The sequence below is a fragment of the Bacillus rossius genome, chromosome 1, assembly GCF_032445375.1.
Source record: "Bacillus rossius redtenbacheri isolate Brsri chromosome 1, Brsri_v3, whole genome shotgun sequence".
Taxonomy (NCBI): Eukaryota; Metazoa; Arthropoda; class Insecta; order Phasmatodea; family Bacillidae; genus Bacillus; species Bacillus rossius.
Genome location: NC_086330.1, coordinates 341,939,465 through 341,959,284, shown reverse-complemented (window position 1 = coordinate 341,959,284; position 19,820 = coordinate 341,939,465). Strand labels below are relative to the sequence as shown.

The 19,820-nt window shown below is 34.3% G+C and overlaps 1 protein-coding gene across 1 annotated transcript in view; it reads right to left on the bottom strand.

Annotated features, from left to right (window-relative positions):
* Nucleotides 1-19,820, bottom strand: part of LOC134528139 (terminal uridylyltransferase 7-like) — a 57,082-nt gene that overhangs the window by 32,894 nt on the left and 4,368 nt on the right. The window contains exons 2-7 of the mRNA XM_063361457.1: nt 14,542-14,962; nt 13,995-14,111; nt 8,402-8,579; nt 6,738-6,891; nt 1,759-1,945; nt 367-520 (exon numbers count right to left, since the gene is read on the bottom strand). Coding sequence (XP_063217527.1) covers nt 367-520; nt 1,759-1,945; nt 6,738-6,891; nt 8,402-8,579; nt 13,995-14,111; nt 14,542-14,952 — 1,201 coding nt within the window. The 5' untranslated portion in view covers nt 14,953-14,962. The remainder of the gene's footprint in view (nt 1-366; nt 521-1,758; nt 1,946-6,737; nt 6,892-8,401; nt 8,580-13,994; nt 14,112-14,541; nt 14,963-19,820) is intronic.

Here is a 19,820-nt window from a genome sequence, read left to right as displayed (position 1 = left end):
CACCAACAATACCAGATATATTTGGTTAAAAAAAAAATCACCAGAGAAGGGGGGTGTCAAATAGGCCAACCCGATTTTATGAAGGTAGCAATTTTACGAATGCAATCCGTGAAACCAAGAGCATACATAAAATTGGGGTTCTGGTGTAAACCTATTTCTATGCCACAGCCATAGCTCTAATGGAACACCATTTTTTTTCCCCCAAACAATTGGTTGATGATTTAGTGTAAGTTAACAGGTGAGAGATAGACTATTTTATAGCCCAATATGTACAGGTTGTTCCCTACTACTTTTTGTTTGAATCACGCTGGTGAATTCACAGGGTGCAAAGGTGTTACCTCCGAGAGCGCTTCACGGTGAACTCACCACAGTAAACTTCTGGGTTGTACTCGAGATCGTGAACGAGCTCGTGCAGGACAGGCAGGACTGGATCGTCGAGCTGTTGCAGGAAGTAGATCAGGAGCAAAGCGAACGCATGCGGAGGCCAAAAGCCCATGTCTGGCTTGTCCAGGCCCAAGTCCTGAAATGGAAGTTTTGGTAACTGTAAACAGGGTTCACACTCTTGTTTCAGCGATTTTCCAGACTTTTCCCCCCTTTTCCCGTCGCACCTAAAATCTCTTCTCTGTCTCATTGATCTATCTGGCAAGATAACATATATGTATATTAGAATACACATTACAGAAAAACCTTGTTTATCCGGCCTTGTCGATCCAGCTCACCAGATAATACGGATCAGATTTTTAAACATTTTATTTAACGTTCACATAAATTTTTTTAACTACGTTAAGAACGTAACTATAAATATGCCAAATGTTTACTTTTTAGTTTGATTTAGTACATAATTCCTGTATAGATTGTAGAATTATGGTAATAAAATGCTTTTTGTTGAGTTGAAGAAAGCTCACCAGCTGACAAATATCATGACCTGCTTGAAGTGTCAGCCCAACACCACTAGCTGAACTATTAATGATAAAGTGTCAAACGCCATACATGTTTGAAACAGAAGAAAATGGACAAATTCTTTGTTAAGAAACTATGTTTAAAGACATTTTTCTATATTTTTTGATGTCTTGTAAATAATACTTAGGGCATGTATACTATGTATTTTTGTTACAAAACTTCAGTTTTTTATCGTAATAAATGGTAAGTCTGCTTATTAAAGATTTTGTTTTGCTTATTTCCTATATTACACAGTTATCTGGATTTTCGATTGTCCGGATTGCTTTTGGCTGGAGTTAGTTTGGACAAACAAGGTTTAATTGTATTATCAAATCATATTTCGACAAACAACATAAAATTAAGAATTTACTATGAAATAATTTCCTACCCATACCCAATACATAGTTTGAGCTGTTATAATGACCAATGACAATCTGAAAACAAAAATAAATTTATTTATTTCTTTGATAAAACTTTGAAATTTAAATTATTGACAGTGATGAGGCATAGACTATACTAGTCATTTGACATTGATTCAAATTAATACTTGGGTGGTCACCTACAACATACAATTTGTAGGGGTACCAGAATATAAACTTTGCCAATTCATTACTTATTTAAAAAAAACCTTTCTGAGCCCTTTGACACGTCAATGTTCTCAAGAACATGTTTTATAAATAAGACAAACTTATTTTTATTTGCACACACATAGCAACTAGGACTAGTATCTGTACCATGAGTTGGTACTACAAGTACGTGTTCACATACGTGCTTCTACATCCACACACAAATAAATTTTTTGGTAAAACTCTTCCTTACTGCGGCCAGTGTTCTGAACATTATTCCTAATGGTCTGACCCGCTGATCAATGTCAACATACTGAGCGATGAGCTTCGACAACTGGTAACTGTGCTTATTCTGCATGATGACGACACATCTGAACTTGTACTCCCGGACATAAAACTTCAAAGCTGGCTCAGAATCAGTGAAGTTTCGCTCCAAATTCCTGAAAACACCAAAAAAAAAAAAAAAAAACAAAGCAGTGGTCAGCGAATTAGTTAAATTATGGTACTTCACTTCAATTATTTATAAGATATTCGAAAAGGATGTCATCTGAAAGGGTAGCAAATATCAAAAGCCATAATGCATTACAAGATTTGTATTAGATTTGCACAATTAAATTACATGGGGCTGGCGTAAGAGTTTTCTTTGGATTTTGAAATGTTGGTGTTCACAAAAAAAAATTAACAGACCAGACTTCAATTAAACAGAGGTCCCATGTCTAATGCTTACCTAGTTCATTCCTGAGTAGCCTAGCACTGGGCATGGATGCGCACAACTAACTGTGTTTATACTTTCAGAGGTATAACTAGTTAAAAACAAATTTTGATTACGTACTGACATGAAATTATAGTTTTAGTATATACTGTAAATTGGTAAGCAAAGCACTTGAGTAACATCTTGCATCAACAAGATAGAAAAAAATATTGCATTAAGAGTAAGCACTAGCAAGTGATTTAAAGGGCAGTGTAAAATATCTTCAAGTAGTTCCACAAAGTTCTCACAGAGCGCAGTGTCGTACCTCTCAATCACAGAGGATTACCTCTAGCCACTGTGTCTGAGACAGCCAGCCAACAGCTTGTGTGAAGCCGGGATTACAATAGGCCGTCCATCCATCGGCCGCCGAGCGATTTCCCCAACACTCCGTTCATCAGTCTTAATATTTTCCCTCATACATACTGTCTGTCAACTGTTTTAAAAACTTATATTTTAGAGAAAATGTCTCTTGTATAATTAGATTAGTTTGACAATTATGTAAGCTATGCACTTACAACTAACTCATTCAACATGTTATTTTTCAGTCTGGTATTTATTTCAACATTTTCAGAACTACCATCCATAATTAATTACAATTCTGATTTTTGTTTCAAAAATAACCTTTAGAATGTGTTCAAATATAATCTTTAAAATAATTACGTAAACATCTAAAGAAGTAAACTAACTTCAAAAACTTATAAAATAATCAAATTTTACATGCAAAATCCTTGAAGACCTTTGGAGGTGTTATTTCATCCATCTGTCCATCAAAAATATGAAATTACCAAGCTTTGGACAGACTGAATTTTTTTGGCCATTTGATTGGCTGCAGGTCACATGATTGACGGATGGACAGAGATGACAGACTATTGTAATTACGGCTTGACCCGGAAGAGATAATACTGCACACATATTGTTTACCTCCTAACCACAATCTTGACATACTTTTATTTGGTTGGTTGCATGTTTATCTCAGAAAAAACACATCTCGCGAACATCTGCCATTGGTAAAGTTCTTTAGTGAGTAGATTAACTATTTTTTTTTAATATTTGAGTGATTGTCATTGAAATTAAAGAAAACTCTACATTAATGGACAAGTGATTTACAAAAACGAATTTCCACCTGAGCTTACTATTTTTAAACTAAGTCATTATTAGTTGACATAAACAATTATAACCTAAGGTTTTGAAGAAAAAATTTTTTAAAAAGTGTGGTAGTTTTATGTTGTAGGAATTATTTTTGAAGTTTTAACATCCCACCCCACATCAAATTATTAGATACAGTGACTAAAAAGTTTTGCTGCGCAATCATAAATAACCCTAATATTGAAAACAATTCAAAATAAAACAATGACTTGTGCAACAATTTTTAATCAGGTAACTTTGACTACTGACACTGTAAAAAAAATACTTTGCTAACTTAGTAAGATATTTGCTTTAATTAGCCATTTTTTCAAATAACATTTTTTTACAGTTTGACTATTCAAATTTACCCAATTTTTTTTCTGCATTAAGTCTTCTCAGGACGGAGATTTTGAAATTTGGAAAAAAAGGCCTATAACTCGAAAACATTTGGTTTTGTAACTCAGAACCATAATTTACTGGCCTACCAAATGTTCTTTGTTTAACTTTAGATGGTACTGACATTGCTAGCAGTAATAGTAACTTTAGATGGTACTGACAGTGCTAGCAGTAATAGTAACTTTAGACGGTACTGACAGTGCTAGCAGTGATATAACTTTAGACGGTACTGACAGTGCTAGCAGTAATAGTAACTTTAGACGGTACTGACAGTGCTAGCAGTAATAGTAACTTTAGATGGTACTGACAGTGCTAGAAGTAATGGCCAAGGTAATGGAGATATTCACAGAACTCGCTGAACACGAGTAAAAATTATAAATCAGCGTCAATTTTTCCAGTTATTCTGTCAGAGGTAGACACACTGTCATATTTTGAGCGAGACCTTTCTCCCTGGTATATATTTGCAGACATTCCAGCAACAGGGCATGTCACTGGTCGCACTCCTTCCGTTCCCTCATGACGTTGCTCAGACTCTGAGATGTTGAGAACTTAATATTTTTAATAAAAAGAAAACTGTAACTGCAGGTTATTTAAATCATTGTTTTGCTGTACAATGCAGAATTTTTATGTAAATATCATTATGCAGTAAATAATTATTAAGGCAGTGTTCCTTTCATCACTTCAGTTATATCAATATAAGTCTGGATATCTAAACCACAGAAAGCATAAACATCCTTTTTACAATACAGTAAACTCTCGATTATCCGGGTCCGGATTAGTTGGTTTTCGAGTTATCCATGCTTAAATTAAAATGAATTATCAGTTTGTTGTACTCTGGTGCTATAAAAAAATGGCATCGCTCCAGCAGATTACTTCACTTGGCAGTTCTATAATTTTAACTGCCCTGTTACCGCATGGCATGTGGTCTCAGCACTGATTGTAAACCCTATTTTTATTAAAATAAAGGAATACATAATTCAGCTACAGGTGGAAGAGCCAAGACTTATTTTTTTGGGGATTTTCTCCTCTTCCTAAACTTTTTTTAAATTTTTGTTAGCTATTAATCTTTATTATTAGTAAAAATAATTACTTAGAATTTCTATTTACTAACTATATAAAAGACTATAAACCGAATTTTTGGTTTCACTCTTGCGCAAATCATAAACCAGAATTAATTTCCTGGAAGAGAGAAAATTATTATTAACCCCTCCCCGCTTCCAACCTCTCTCTCTCTCTCTCTCTCTCTCTTTCTTCTCTCTAAAAAAACACACACACAAATGCAAGCGCAAACTCAAACACACACAAACATGCATGCAAACACACACAAATGTGTGTGCACACACACAAACACACACACAAATGAGCCTGCAAACACACACACAAATGTGTGCACAAACACACTCACAAACGTGCGTGCAAACACACACACACAAAAAAAAACTCCCCAAGCAAAAATCTTGATCCACACCTGCGCTCGCTAAACCCAATAGCCTTTAGATTGGTGTGTGAAATCCTTTCTATAGTTTTCTTGTTTGCTTGAGTCCATGAGCATTCACTCTATTGAGTGCCACCCAGGGACCCTCTGCAGTTTGTTATGGAGTATGTTACCACTCACCACCTCCGGCTAGCTCAAAATTAGGTGATGAGTGTACATACAGGTTGGTAGTAGGTCACAAAGTAATTCATACGCAATGTTCAATGTATTACCTGTTTTTTTAATTCATGTAAAAATCACAATATATTCAGCACAACAGAACACAAAAAAGAAATTAAACTGTACATTCAGAAAGGAGATAAACACGTAAACTCTTATTTCGAATTGCCCGGATAAGTTCCGGGCAGCGACGGCTGGACAAAACCCTTTATTGCCTCGCTGTCGGCTTTGCCTAGGACTATCGTCAAAAAAAAAAATTCTAATTAATCAAAATTTCCAAAAAAAAAAGTTATTAGGCATCGCACGGACCGTAGCCGCAAAGTTGTACTTTAATAACAGAAAATTATTATGTTATGCGAGCCATCGCCCGACCACGACCTCTCGTCACGGTGCTCGAACAATAACTAACTTTACAGCCTTCCTTTCCTTCGTGCAGGCAGTGTCCTGGGCTCGCTGACGTAATTTTCAGCCAATCACGGCGCACGGCAACAGAAACGTCCACGAAATGCTTACTTCTGTTCCCACGACGCAGCAAATTTCTCTCTCTGTCTCACACTCCCGTGACAGTGACTCAAACGCCTAGCGTGTGAAACAAAGCCTCGGTTGTGGAAATAACGAAGGAGAATTACGTCAGCATGCCTTCCCACACAAAGAAGCCAGCAAAAAAAAAAGTACTTCAAAAATAAACTTATGCATTTTAAAAATAAAAACAATAAACCTGGTGAATTACGTTCAGAATAACTTTACATCTAACCTGAAATATGACAAAAAATTTATAACAAATTATTATTACTGGATTGCATAGGGAAGGCTGTAATCTGGGTTGTTATGGAGTAGGTACCTGATCCACAGGAGCTCTACTCTCTGCTTGGGCTCTATGATGTGATTTCAGATGGGAGTGGTTTTTATTTATTACTTCTTGGTGGTTATTTTATTGTTTCTGTCCACAGCATATTATACATCTGTATATTTCCATCAATATTTCTTACCAATGCCGTTTCTGACAGTTCTAGCATTAGTCAGTTTTGTTGTCCCCTTAGCAGAACTTTCTATGGCTTAGCAAGAGAGAAGAGATGGAATTTGAGACGTAGCCCACTACAGGAAAGGACCTCTGTGCGAGCGGTCTGGTTCGCTCAAGTTCTGAACAGAAACATACACTGTCCACCCGGCCCCATGTAGTACGAGACAATGTGTATACGCAATCTTTATCAACGCTTGTTGGGTTGCAAGGTCATTAGCCCAATTTTACTAAAGTGTAATATAAAACATTGAAAATATTACAGCAATTTATCAGATTTACATATACCTGTAGGTTCCATCATCCTTTTCTATTTCATCAGCTAACAGACACAACATTTTTGAAGCTTTGCTTTCATCACCGACTGTCAGCTCCAGGTTGAGATCAGATGTTTTCAAAGCCAAGCCGTAGACTGTTGATCCATACATGCGTACCCCACAATCTGAGAAAACAGTCATACATGCCACTACTCAAAATGCTTATACCATGCACAAGTAATCTCATATTATAAAAAATAAAAACCTTTTAAAAACCCAGCATTGTTTCTCTCACATTTTTTTTAACAATGAAAAGATAATCTGTTGTAAGCTATTTTATAGCAAAACAATATGAGTGAGCATGTTGCAAAATTAATGTAAGTACTAGTACAATTAAAATAAAATCATGTTCAATAATATAAAATGAAATACTTTTATATACAGTAGAGTCTTGATAAACTGAACATTGATTAATGGAGGTTCCATATTTTACGTGCTGACCTGAAGTGCCATTGCCAGCACAGACTGCTGAAACATTTGCTTGAGCAAATGTCAAAAGCCTAAAGAAAATCAATGTCAAAGATGCCATTTACTGGTTGGGCAGATCATGAAAAAATTTACACTGAAGAAAAGCGGAAAAACATCAACCCAAAAAATGATACCACAGGCCAGCTGAAAACCACCACAATCTTATATTTAAGCTATCCAAGATTTTGCTCATCCAAGGTTGCTGCGGTCCCCTAAGAGCTGAACCTTGCAAAAAAAAAATGGAATGCTGTTTATTAATACCAACACTTCTACATTTATCAAAGGATATATTGGAAAAATGTTTTGTATCATTAATGAGATCTTTTTTCTGAGAAATATCTCAATATGAAGTTGGCAACACTGCTTGGTGACTGTAGTGTCCAAGATATTTTCGCGCGCTGTAAAATTAAACAAACAGGACCATGGTCGTGAGTGTTCTTTGGTAAATCAAGTTTTTTGAGAGCTGCTGATGCAAGGATTACAGCAATATTGTCTAAATACAAACATTATTTATAATATACAGTCTCTTTCTTAGAATCATATTCTCGGTAACAAGGCAGCAGAGTACAAGATTTTGAAATTTAAGGGGTAATTTTGACATGGTTCAAACCTCTCCACTGGGAAATTTTCACTTTTTTTTAATTACTGGATTATACAAATTTGACTCTAAGCAAATATGTATTATTGCATTTTCTTTGTGTAGGCCTATCTAATTGCTATACTATTATTAAATACATAGCTTAGTCTTGTGGCTTGATTATTTTATTATTCCATTTTTATACATTTTACAGCGGTCATGAAAAATGTGTTACAGCCACATATGGTTTAGGTTTTTAATTAAATTTTATTGAGAAAGAGGGAGGTCTCCAAGCATTTAAGACATACTTTTGTAATTATCCGGTTTCAAAGCAATTGAGGTGAATTTTTTTTTTTTTTTTGGTGGATAAGTTGAAATTACTCTCAGTTTATTTGCCCAAGGCATTTTTATTGCCCCAAGTATTGCACTATACTTGCTCTGAATTGTTTTGAAAATAATGAATTTGGCGTTCTAATAATAACGGGAACGAGTTACCCCCCCCCCCCCCCCCCCATCCACAAAAGACCCGTCATTGGATCCGCCCCTGCCATAGACCCATGGCAAAAAGCATTCAGGAATGATAATTTTACCTGGATGAACCTGTTTTGCAAGGGTATCCAATCTCTCAGTAACTGCAGCTCTATCCTCTATTCCTTTATCTCCGAGACCATTGGACGACAGTACATCATGAACCACTCTTGTAACATGTTCTATCTGATCTTTGGTGGGGGGCGGCAGGCAGTTCAAAGTCATGTCATCCATCAACCTCTGCAAAAAAACATTCACTTTCACTCCAAACAGAACCACGCAACACAAAAATAACATTAACTTAATTACCACACATCCACATTTTACTAGCCAGAAGTAAGGTACAATGTTTCAGAATGTAGAGAATAACTTTCATTATTTTTGTGCTGTTACTGCATGTAACTTTCTACAAATCACAAACAGTGGTGAACACAAATTTTTTTTTACGTTACTTTGGGCAAAGTGGTGTTGAGGCTCTAGGGCTGTTCCGATACTTCTTTTTCTGAACACGTTCCTCAATACCCCGATAACACCACTGATAGCTACTACAATCAGTTTTTATAATTTCTGGCCACTCTATATGAATAATTAATTGAAACATAATTTTTTTATAAATATGTTTGAGAATTTATTTAAAACACTGCAAGAATCATTCAAAGAACCTGTTTGAGAATTTAATTCTTTTTCCTTTTAATTCTAAATACAAAGCAAGTTTATTAAAAATTGTGTAACATTTATTTACTTCATTTCCATTTGCTTGTAGAAAAATTCCTAAGTTAATAAACTGTACTATTTGCCCTTAAAAATGTAGTTCAAATAATTAAATAAAGATAAAAAAAATTATTTTAACTATGAAAAATAAAAATATCAAATATAAAAAAAAATTAAAGATCTGGTTGTAATTTTTCCAATTCCTCCGATACATGTGCCGATATGTCAGCAGATATCCAATACTGTGAATCGTAACACCCCTAGTTGTGGCAGCTACGCAAACTCCCTTGAAACAACTCATTTCAACTACTAAAGAAAATGTTTTTAAAACCCAATCTAAAAAAAATGTTTTAACTGATACATGATTAGATTTTTTTTCCCCCTACAGCTGCTCTATATGCTTAGTATCGAACTACATTTTAAAGGGTTTTAAATCCGGCAATGCCAGATTATCGAATGCCAATATAGTTTTAATGGGAGCATGAATGAAAAATTAATATGCAGTGCAATGGTATATGAAACAGTTTGTAATAAGCTGTTTTATACAAATAAAAAATATATTGGCATTACAGTTCAAATAAGTTTCTGATACCATGTTGTATCAGTTATAACTAAGGACAAGATTTTGTGGTTTTATTTTTAGTTCAATTTCTTTTCTAAAACAGAAGATTTCAAGTGTTACTGTTTTTATTTTTATAAATACTGTTTGTAATACTTACTACACCAAAATAGTGTCTTTATATGCTGCATTTTTATGATAAAATAATTTGTAATGAATTGGTATAGAACAGATACAGTCAGAATAAAAGTAAATTGTTTTTTATTTAAAAGTAGTTCAATAAGAGGTGCGCAATAAAACAGATCAAATTAACTTTTTTGATCTATGCACTTTGGTACAATTTTCGTCCGGAAATCATTCCTTGAATTTCAAACATTTAAATATTACTTTTTTTTTGTGATTTGAATTAATTTTCGGTTAAATGCTGCTTGATTCAATGTTATAACTTACATTTTGGTGTTATTATGGTGTATTAACTTGCATTATGCGATGTACTACATGCTTTTCAGTGTTATTTTGGTTTTATTTCAATTAACAGTATAATCTTGTGCCTAGCTATTACAGAAGCGTAACCCACTAGAAAGCAGTAAATACTGTACTGAAAACAAATCGAAATAATAAAATCTGAGTGAACTAGAATAAATCCAGGCATTACAGTAAGGCGACCTAGAGCTGACAACAACCTGAATCCTCCAGATAAAATCTGAACACGAGCAGATAAATAAGTGCTGGATTACGTAACGTGCTGAACCATAGAATGCCTGATTAAAGATATTTCATTTCTTACATGTTTTCGGTGCAGCAATGAAAAACCATCAAGTAATTATTAAACACAATTACTTTTTGTGTATTTCTTATTAATGTTTTACTTAATGTGGGTATTACTTTATTTGTGGTAGCAGGCATAGGCGTGCGCAGGACTTCAGTAGTGGTGGTGCCAGATTACACAACAGCCCTATCAATCACGGACCCGAGCCTAAAGCGGGGGGTCCGGGGGATTTGAAAGCGCAAAATGGTGCTATTTAAAATGTTTCCGAACAAAAACATTAAATACACAGATGTAAAAATTTTAACATTTTTTATGACAAATTATGGCTTTGAACGTTTTAATCGCCAGGAAAACTACTAAACTATTTACAGTTTTAAGCTTTGTTGAGCTATAAAGTAAATTGCACAAATTGTTTGCACGGAATTCATGCTGGTGGCTTTGAAAAACCGTACTTACATGTTTTCTGAAGACGCCAAATAAATGCTAGAAAAAACATTCTCAAATGTTAAGTTTTAAAATCAACAAATCAAGGGAGTTTTTGTAACATACCTCAAATATGTAAAATATTAAAATAATAAAAATACACAAATAAGAGTGGGCAAAAGTTTTAACTTTTGGAATACAACAAAAATGTTTTGTCGACGACTGCATATAAGTCATTGAGTAATCCTTTTCGGGACCCGGCTTTTTAATTTTAATCGCCCATTTATACATCATACAGACAGATATATACAGCAATTAACGAACCATAACAACCGTCAACTAGTGAAAATAAAATAATTAATTAATGATTGATCCACGTAACAAACACAGGCTGTTCTCGTGTACTCATTAGAACAGTAAACTGATGAGTAAACAGTAAGAGTAAACACTACACAGTAGTGCTACCTGGCGGACGGCAGCTATTATTCCGTGCGCCTGCCGAGTGGAGTGAACAGTGGACACCGAGCGCGCATTCTATGTAATTCGAGGAGAACTAGGAGAAGTATTTACATTTCAGAAGTTTCGTAGCCGCGGCCCGCGTGTACAACACAAGTAATTGCACCTGGCTTGTTTCTGTGTGTATAGTTGGTTCGATTGATAATTGATATACTGATAGTGTTATGAGCACATATCTGTAACTCGACACGATTGGAAAACATATTTTTTGGAAATAATACGGTTTTTTGTAAGTATGTATTATTTATGCTTGTAAAAAATAAAATAACGTTAACTCTAATGGTGGTGCCAAGGCACCTGTGGCACCTACCGTGCGCACGCCTATGGTAGCAGGGTTGTGTCAAACCATCTTGTCCCTCTTTCCAGTTTTGTTATGTCTTTTGGTATCTAATTGTCACAATTTTTATAATATTTTATGTGCAATGTCAATCAATCTAGGTGTAATATTCCCATATAACTGTTTGGATAGCACTCAAATTTAAAAACAACAAATAAATAAATTAGAGAACATTTGTTATGTCAGTAATTTATAAAATGTTTATGTTCATAATCAGCTTGGTAATACATAATTTAGGTTATGTATACCATACATTGTTATATCATTATCACTTAAAATTGCAATTAATGAAAAATAAGTGCATTTGATTCCACCAAAAGATAGCACAGATGAAGGGACAAAAAACTGACTAACTGAAGTGAAAACACTGCAAAAAGATAACTGATAATATGTTCTCTATTTATCAAGCAGGATGGATGTTTTTTTTTATTTAATTAGGATATCCACTATCACTATTATTTTTTGTATTTTATTTTAATTTCATACATGTCATCTCAATCATGTCACATTTAAAGTACATGAATGATTTTGTTGCATGGATGTACCTGTTTCACAAGGGTATAAAGATTCAACAACTTCTTTCACAAGAGTTTCTCATACCACAACCATTTCTTTAGCAATTTTCACTATCACTACATAGTATAAAACAAAGTCGCTTCCCACTGTCTGTCTGTCCCTATGTATGCTTAGATCTTTAAAACTACGCAACAGATTTTGATGAGTTTTTTTTTAATAGATAGAGTGATTCAAGAGGAAGTTTTATATGTTTAATACATGCATAATATAGTAGTGAAACACTGACAATTTTATAGGTTTCTAATGTGATGTCATAAATAAACACATTTTTTTGCGCTTACATTGCAAACGCTGGCTGAACCCTACGAGATAGATCAAAATAATGTACTACAGTATTTTACACCTAAAAAAGGTCTACGAAAAGTCCGCGATGGTATATGTCTATCTCTTAGGGATAACCCACAATAACCATTTTTTATCCTTTACATTTTACGAGAAATAATGGCTTATTTATGAAGCAATTTTAAGCAATGCAGCACGTTTTCTGGTAAAATAACTAAAAACTTTCATAATAGAGTGCACAATACTCACCGGATGTGGTACCTGAGAAGATGTATTGATTCCCCGAATTCCTCTGATACCATCTGATTTACCGTTCCAATTTAAACGCCTACAATTTCCGGTAAAGATATCTTTTGCAATGACCATTAATAAATCGCAGGGTCAAACTTTCAACGTTGCAGGCTTAGATTTGAGCGTTGAGTGTTTTTCACATGGCCAATTATATGTCTCTCTTTCAAGAGTAACCTCTAAAGAAAACATGTTTGTATTGTCTAATAACAAAAAAGCTGTGAATGCTGTATATAAAGACATTCTGTAGTATATTTAGTATCAGCATTGCACCCGTGCAAAGCCGGGGCGGGTCGCTAGTTAAAAATAAATCAATGACTGCAACTACTAAATCAATATATACACAACACCTACCTCAATTTCAAAAACGAATTTGTTAAAATACAAACAATGACATACAAGTAGCGAAATGTTTACAAAATTTACTTTTTGTCCAAATTTCATTACCACATTACTTAAATATTTTTAAATATGTTTAACTTTTTAAACAAATAGAAAAAACCTAAAGTGAAACACACATCAACAATATCCAAGGAATGAAATATACAAATAGGATTTACGAACCATTTAAAAGCAGTACAGCTTCTTCTGCACAAAAATACTTAACTTTCACAGCCACGTGAAAATATTAGTGGCAAACAGAGAGAGAGAGAGAGAGAGAGAGAGAGAGAGAGAGAGAGAGATAGAAAAAAAAGAGAGAGAAAGAGAGAAAGAGAAAGAAAGAGAGAGAAAGAGAGAGAGAGAAAGAGAGAGAAAGAGAAAGAGAAAGAGAGAAAGAGAAAGAGAGAAAGAGAGAGAGAGAGAGAGAAAGAGAGACACTCTCACACACACATACACACACTCACACACACACACACTCACTCGCATACACACACACACACACCACTTTATCACTGCACTAGGTCATAGCGAAGAAAGAAGGGAAAAAAAGGGGGGGGGGGGAAATTACTATTAATTTGCATGATTCTTGTCATTCACAGTTAGAATTAAAAGAGGTTAAAGTCTCATGAAAGTACTATTTTGACGTACATATATGCTAATGTTCCAAAATGTTTCACCAACAAACAAAACTTTTATATCAATAACTTTTTACAAAACATCATATTCAAGGCCTTTGTACATATACTTATCATTACCTAAAAATAAGTTGGGTATATATTAAAAACAAAGCATTTTACATGTACGAACACTTGCCTGTAATTTTTGTTTATGCAGTGACTCAGAGACATGGCCAGAAACATTATCATATGACTTGCAGAACTTCTTGCATAACACACACTGGAATAATGCCGTTGGATGCTTGGGAGATTTCTGGAAATGAAAATGCACTTCAAATCAATTGCTGAATAATAAAACACATAAACTCAAAACTAGTGATGGGTTGCTTCCCAATTTTCTCAAATCCAAAACTCAAATTTGAATTCCAAGCAATACCTCAAATCCGAATGTAGGTGTCAAGAGTAAAAAAATAAAAAAAATGTACAAGATATAAAATATTAACTATGGTTCAACAGATATCATAATTTTTTCACCAAAATGCACTAATATTACAAATGCGAAAGTTTGGGTGTATGACTGTTACTCAATAATGCCAGATCCAAAGTTAATTCTATTATTGTAGTACCAACCAGATCTTACATTAATTAATTTTAAGAATGGATAAAAAAAATAAATTTAATAATTGATTCTGATCCCAAAATAAATACCATAACCACTAAAAAAAAAAAAAATTTTTACTTACATACTCCAGAACATTAACAAAGTTTTTTCCTAGTAGTGTCTCCTGTTCAGGAGTAAGCACCGGTGGAACAATTCTGTTGTTCGCATCGACCTGGACGTTCTGCGTCTGCATGCGCTCCATCTCCGCGGCCAAGGCAGCGATCGCAGCCTGGATGTCGAGGCTCCCTTTGTCTCCGTGATCCGCGTCGCTGGCGCGAGCTTTCTTTTTCTTCTTCTCCTTGGGCGGCTTCTTCTCCTTCTTGATCCTCAGCTTTTTGTTCTCAGGCGACGGGAGGCCCTTGCCCTTTGCGCTCGCCGCGGGAGGAGGGTTCTGCCTGCCGACACCTTGCGCCTGCACTTGTGCCTGCCGGGCCCCGCCCGGCTCCTCACTGCCTCCATCCCTCTGCGCAGCACCTCGGGGAGACGGCAGCATGGCCACTGCACTGGAACACGACGTGAGCAGGTCGCACCAACACTCGGAAACAACACACAACTCACGAGTGTCCACTCGAGTTGCAGAAATAAAAATTTACAGACTTTTCCTCGACATGTCCGCGTCTTTTCAAAACTGACGTGACCGTGGCAAATATTTGCCATAAATTGTATGCTGCATCCTTGACAAAAATATATATATTCTTTTTTAATGTGGAGTGGAGTGAAACTTGCTCTCTATTATTATACACAATGCTCTACTATTAGTGACATTTATTATAATTCGTAAATTTTTGGGGACTTCAAGATTCAAGACCTACCAGATACCCTTTTAAGTTAGGTATGTTATTTTATCTCAAACTTTTCTTTACAAATACAGATGTTATTAATCAGTTGCAAAGTTACTATTTTTTTTTGTTTTTATGTCTTGTTGAAGACAAAGTTATTACAAATGGATAAATACCAAATAAATGACGGAAATTGGGAATGTAATCGGCTAATCAGCTGTCAGGAATCGTCCCGGTATTTTCCTAGCATTATTTCCAAAAACTAGGGTAAACTAAAATTGGATTGCGTGAACAGGGATTTTAATATTTTACCATACCTCGCTCTTTTGTATCGCATTTGTAGTAGCATCACCTCTACCTGTCTGCAAATATAACGCGGTGAGGGAGAAGGCCAGTATTCCTAGTCATGTATTCATTCAATCAGGCTACTTTTAAAAAAAAATTCATGGAAAATAAAATTTTGTTACATTACTTGTTTATGTTTAATTCTATTTTCTGCAAATGATTTTAGTTCCAGAGTTTGGTGTTTATTTGAAGAACATTCTAAGCTTACACCTTTATTTGTGAAAACCAATCCTAGCATCCTATCACACTGACAACAACTAGGTTATTACTTGTGAGATAGTTTCTTTCATGAGCAAGTCATGAGAATAACATGGTGGTTTCTCAGATTCAAGGTACACAAATCTGCCTAATCATTAAATTATGTTTAACTATGCACTACAGCTTGATTATCACGTGCAGCAATGTAACGTGGCTTATAAGAGAAGCTGCAAGCTAGTCTCCCCCACAAACACCTCCCAAAAAAATAGTTTTTAATGTAAGAGGAGGTAGTCGTCTGCAAAGGCACAGCTAAAGTTAATTGAGTGTCCCTGGGCTGTTGAAGTCTACTCATTCCTGGGTATAACAGTACATTTGTGCCTCTGCTGTGTACAAATATGGCACAAAACACATATGGAGATGTGCAGTTTCATTCCGAGGCAGCCAACGACCCAACTAAGTTAGTACAACAGAATTTTGAGGAATACCATATTAAACAAAATTACATATTTTTCTCCCCCTTAGCAACTAAATTATGAAAAAGAGAAAATTAATAAATATATTATGCCACACTATGCTATCCTTTATATTTTATTTTTCTTTAATTTGTTAACTCCTGCTTGATTTTCTTTGCGGCTGTGGTATTTTGTTAACAAAACCAGACTTACCACATTTTCACCCCTTAGGAATGGGATTGCAGGAAATTGTGAAGAGAAGTCTGTAGTTTTAATATGTTTATTATTCAAACTCAAATATTAACATCTGATTATCTTCACATGCATTACTTTTTTATTATAAAAACACACCTACTAACTCCAGTTACATTTTGAAAAATAGAAAACTAACACTATTATACTACATACATAATATGTATTGTATGTTATTTTTGCACTTGATTTGCTTGAGACACATTATTTTTTATTCTTAAACAAACCAACCTTATATTCATTCCCAAAAGTCAAATTATACTCTCTAGAAGATTTTAAAATATAATTTTTTCTTCATAAAACCAAGCTTACCCTTTAACCAATATTGGGGGTGAAATTCTGGAACCTGGTTAAAAGGAGTTGATTTTTGTTTTTTCATTACATATAATTTCAGAGATATAATTTTTTTTATCTTAAAACAATAGACTATTCACCCCTATTTTCCTTATCACGGGTGAAACTGCGTAATTATCTATAACCTAATGTATAAGTTACACGAAGATCTTGAACTAATACAAATTTTTCATCTAAATCAGTTCAATAATTTTTTAATGATGCCAGAATAAACAAACCAAAATTTAAAAAACTGTATTTAGAAATCCAAATAATGTAACCATCAATTTAATTTGTACATTTCTATATACAGACTATGTAGGGGAGAGGAGGGCACATTTCAACAAATTTTATTGTATAATTTTTTTAAATTAAACATTTTATTTTTTATCTTGGTAATTAGCATTATTAGTTTTAATAGTATGTTGAGCAGCTTGTTAATTTTTACTGCAGTCTCTAATCTCAACTTTGAGGTTATATTTTATATTTTATGAACCGCTTACCTTTGTTGAATTGTACCCCTACCATGGGGCACATTTGAACAGGTGGTGGGGTACCTTTCAACAAATAAATAATATTTGTTTTTACTTTCAAATTAATAAAACATTTATTGGAATAAGTCAAATGAGCTAATATATGTATAACAATATACAAATGCAACAAAATAAAAAAATATAAATAGAATTAATAGATATGGTTAAATCATCTTATTCACTTCAAGCATAACATTTATGTTTTACATTATTTTCTTGTTAACTGAAGGTAAGTTTACAGTAAATGCCATAGAAGAAATGGCTCGAGATGTTCCTTCACTCATGGTTGGCTGCGGGAGTTTCATCATAATGTCACTTCTGTCAACAATGTAATATCATCTTTTTCAGGGAAATAAAATTTCTACGAGTCTTCATTCCTTTGCATGAGTCTAACTTTGTAATTTTTTTCTTCTTGGTCTTCTACTTGCCCTACAAATAGGACTTTGTACTTCTTTCCTGCAAAAGAAACTAGCACAAAATCATTTATTTGAATTACTGTATCATTATTTTCCAAATATAAATTTTTCTTCAAACTCTGATGTGGAGATCAAAAGTTGATCTATATATCTTTACAATCAGACTCGTCTTGCAAAAGAATTTCACTACCTTCACTATCACAAGATTCATCATTGAAACATTTTCTTGCAGGCTTGTGTTTTCCAGTTTTGATTATTTTCTCTAATTACATTTTCTTCGTGCCTAATTTTGACTTCTTTTCTAACCTTTTCATTGTTTCCTCTTCAACTCTGTATTTTTACAGTAAGTATTGATTACTTCTTTTTCTTTCTTCCTCCAATTTTTCTTCTTGGTTCTGCTTTTGGAAAAGGCCAAACATCTTCAGGTGTCAGAATTCCTTCAGGTCTACTTGTGTTTCTTTCACAGTGTTTTGATTTTTCTGGTGTGAAGTTTGAAACAGCAGAATCATCTTAAGACGAGACACTTGCCAAGTACATGTTGCTTAAAAAGCTGCTGTGATGTTTTAGGACTAAATGAAGCAGTAGCTATATGCTGTGTTCATCAAAGCAGCTAGGTTATGAATGGTTACGGTTTTGCCAGGATTTGATAATCGCCAATCATTTTCTGCAATTTTCAGTTATGATTTAAATGGTCAATTTAGTTATAATGTAAATACACAGTTAATCCATTATTGTTTAACCCTAATTTTGATATTTTATTATAATTTTGAGTTGGAATACTGAGAAAACAAAAGGTATAAGTATTAACATTACATACACATGCCTAATATTTTAATGATAGTTAACTTATTTTAGGCATTTAGCATTTGACTCAGCCATTTTATTATGGGCCTAGGCATATTGAACTCAACAAAAAGGCTGTAATAGTCCTATGTTATTGCTTAAATGAACCATATACATGTAAGGGGGTACATTTCAACAATGTTGAAATCCACCCCCAGCAGTTTGTTGATATCTGCCCCATGAGCAATCATTGAAGTTATAGTAATGTTACTACTTTTAGAAACTGTTTTTAAAGATGTTCATATTATTTTTAGATGCAGAATTTCTTATTTAATTGGGTAAATAAATCCTACTTACATCCATCAAAGTAGAGACTCTAAAATGCAGTGCTGAAAACAATAATCACTCAGTGTTTACTGAATCACAAAGCACTTATGAAAAGCAATGGAGGGAAATCTATTGCTAGCTGTTGTTCTGTTGTGGAACTTGATTAGTTTCCCATTAACCAATCAAAACAAGGCTCCATTGGTATAAAATTCAAGCTGTTTAAAGGTGCCCCATGTTGAAATGTGCCCCCCTCTCCCCTACCCTAAACAATTTTATTACTAGTACAGGTTAGACCATTAGTAGTGACCAGAAAAAGTTACGTATGTACATAGTTAATAGCATAAAGGATTCTCACACAACATTCTTTTTTTTAAAAATTCAGTATTATAGGTAATAGTAATTGTTTAATTGCTAAATGTTCTATTTATATTTCTCTAGCTATTAGCTTATACATTTAATTCAGCAATAAGTAATGAATTTGCAAGTTAAAAAATTATAATTATCAAAATACATTAGGCTCTTCCATTAAAAAAAAGTTTAAAACAAACATAAAATGCAATAAACAATTCTACAGATGTTATTTATGAGTTAAATTGAAAGTAGTTGTGAATTGGTGTAGTTATGCATGTTAATTATAAGTGTAACATTGGACTGTTATGACGCGTCACCACCCCAATCAGTGTGTATCCATGCCACAGATGCATGTGAAATGCCCAGTGCCAGAGGGGCACAGTTCATCGAGGAAACATGATCGGGCACGACATGACGAGTGACAAACGGTCCAAGGACTCCAACTTCGATAATCGTCTCTACCATTAGCCCTCCCTTAGTGACCTCTGGCACAGAAACAGGCCCATTGTGTTTGTGCTAGGTACTAACCATCCACCTCATGTTATTTAGTTAGTGGTGTCCTGGGGACCTTATAGCCAAGGTATCCATGCCA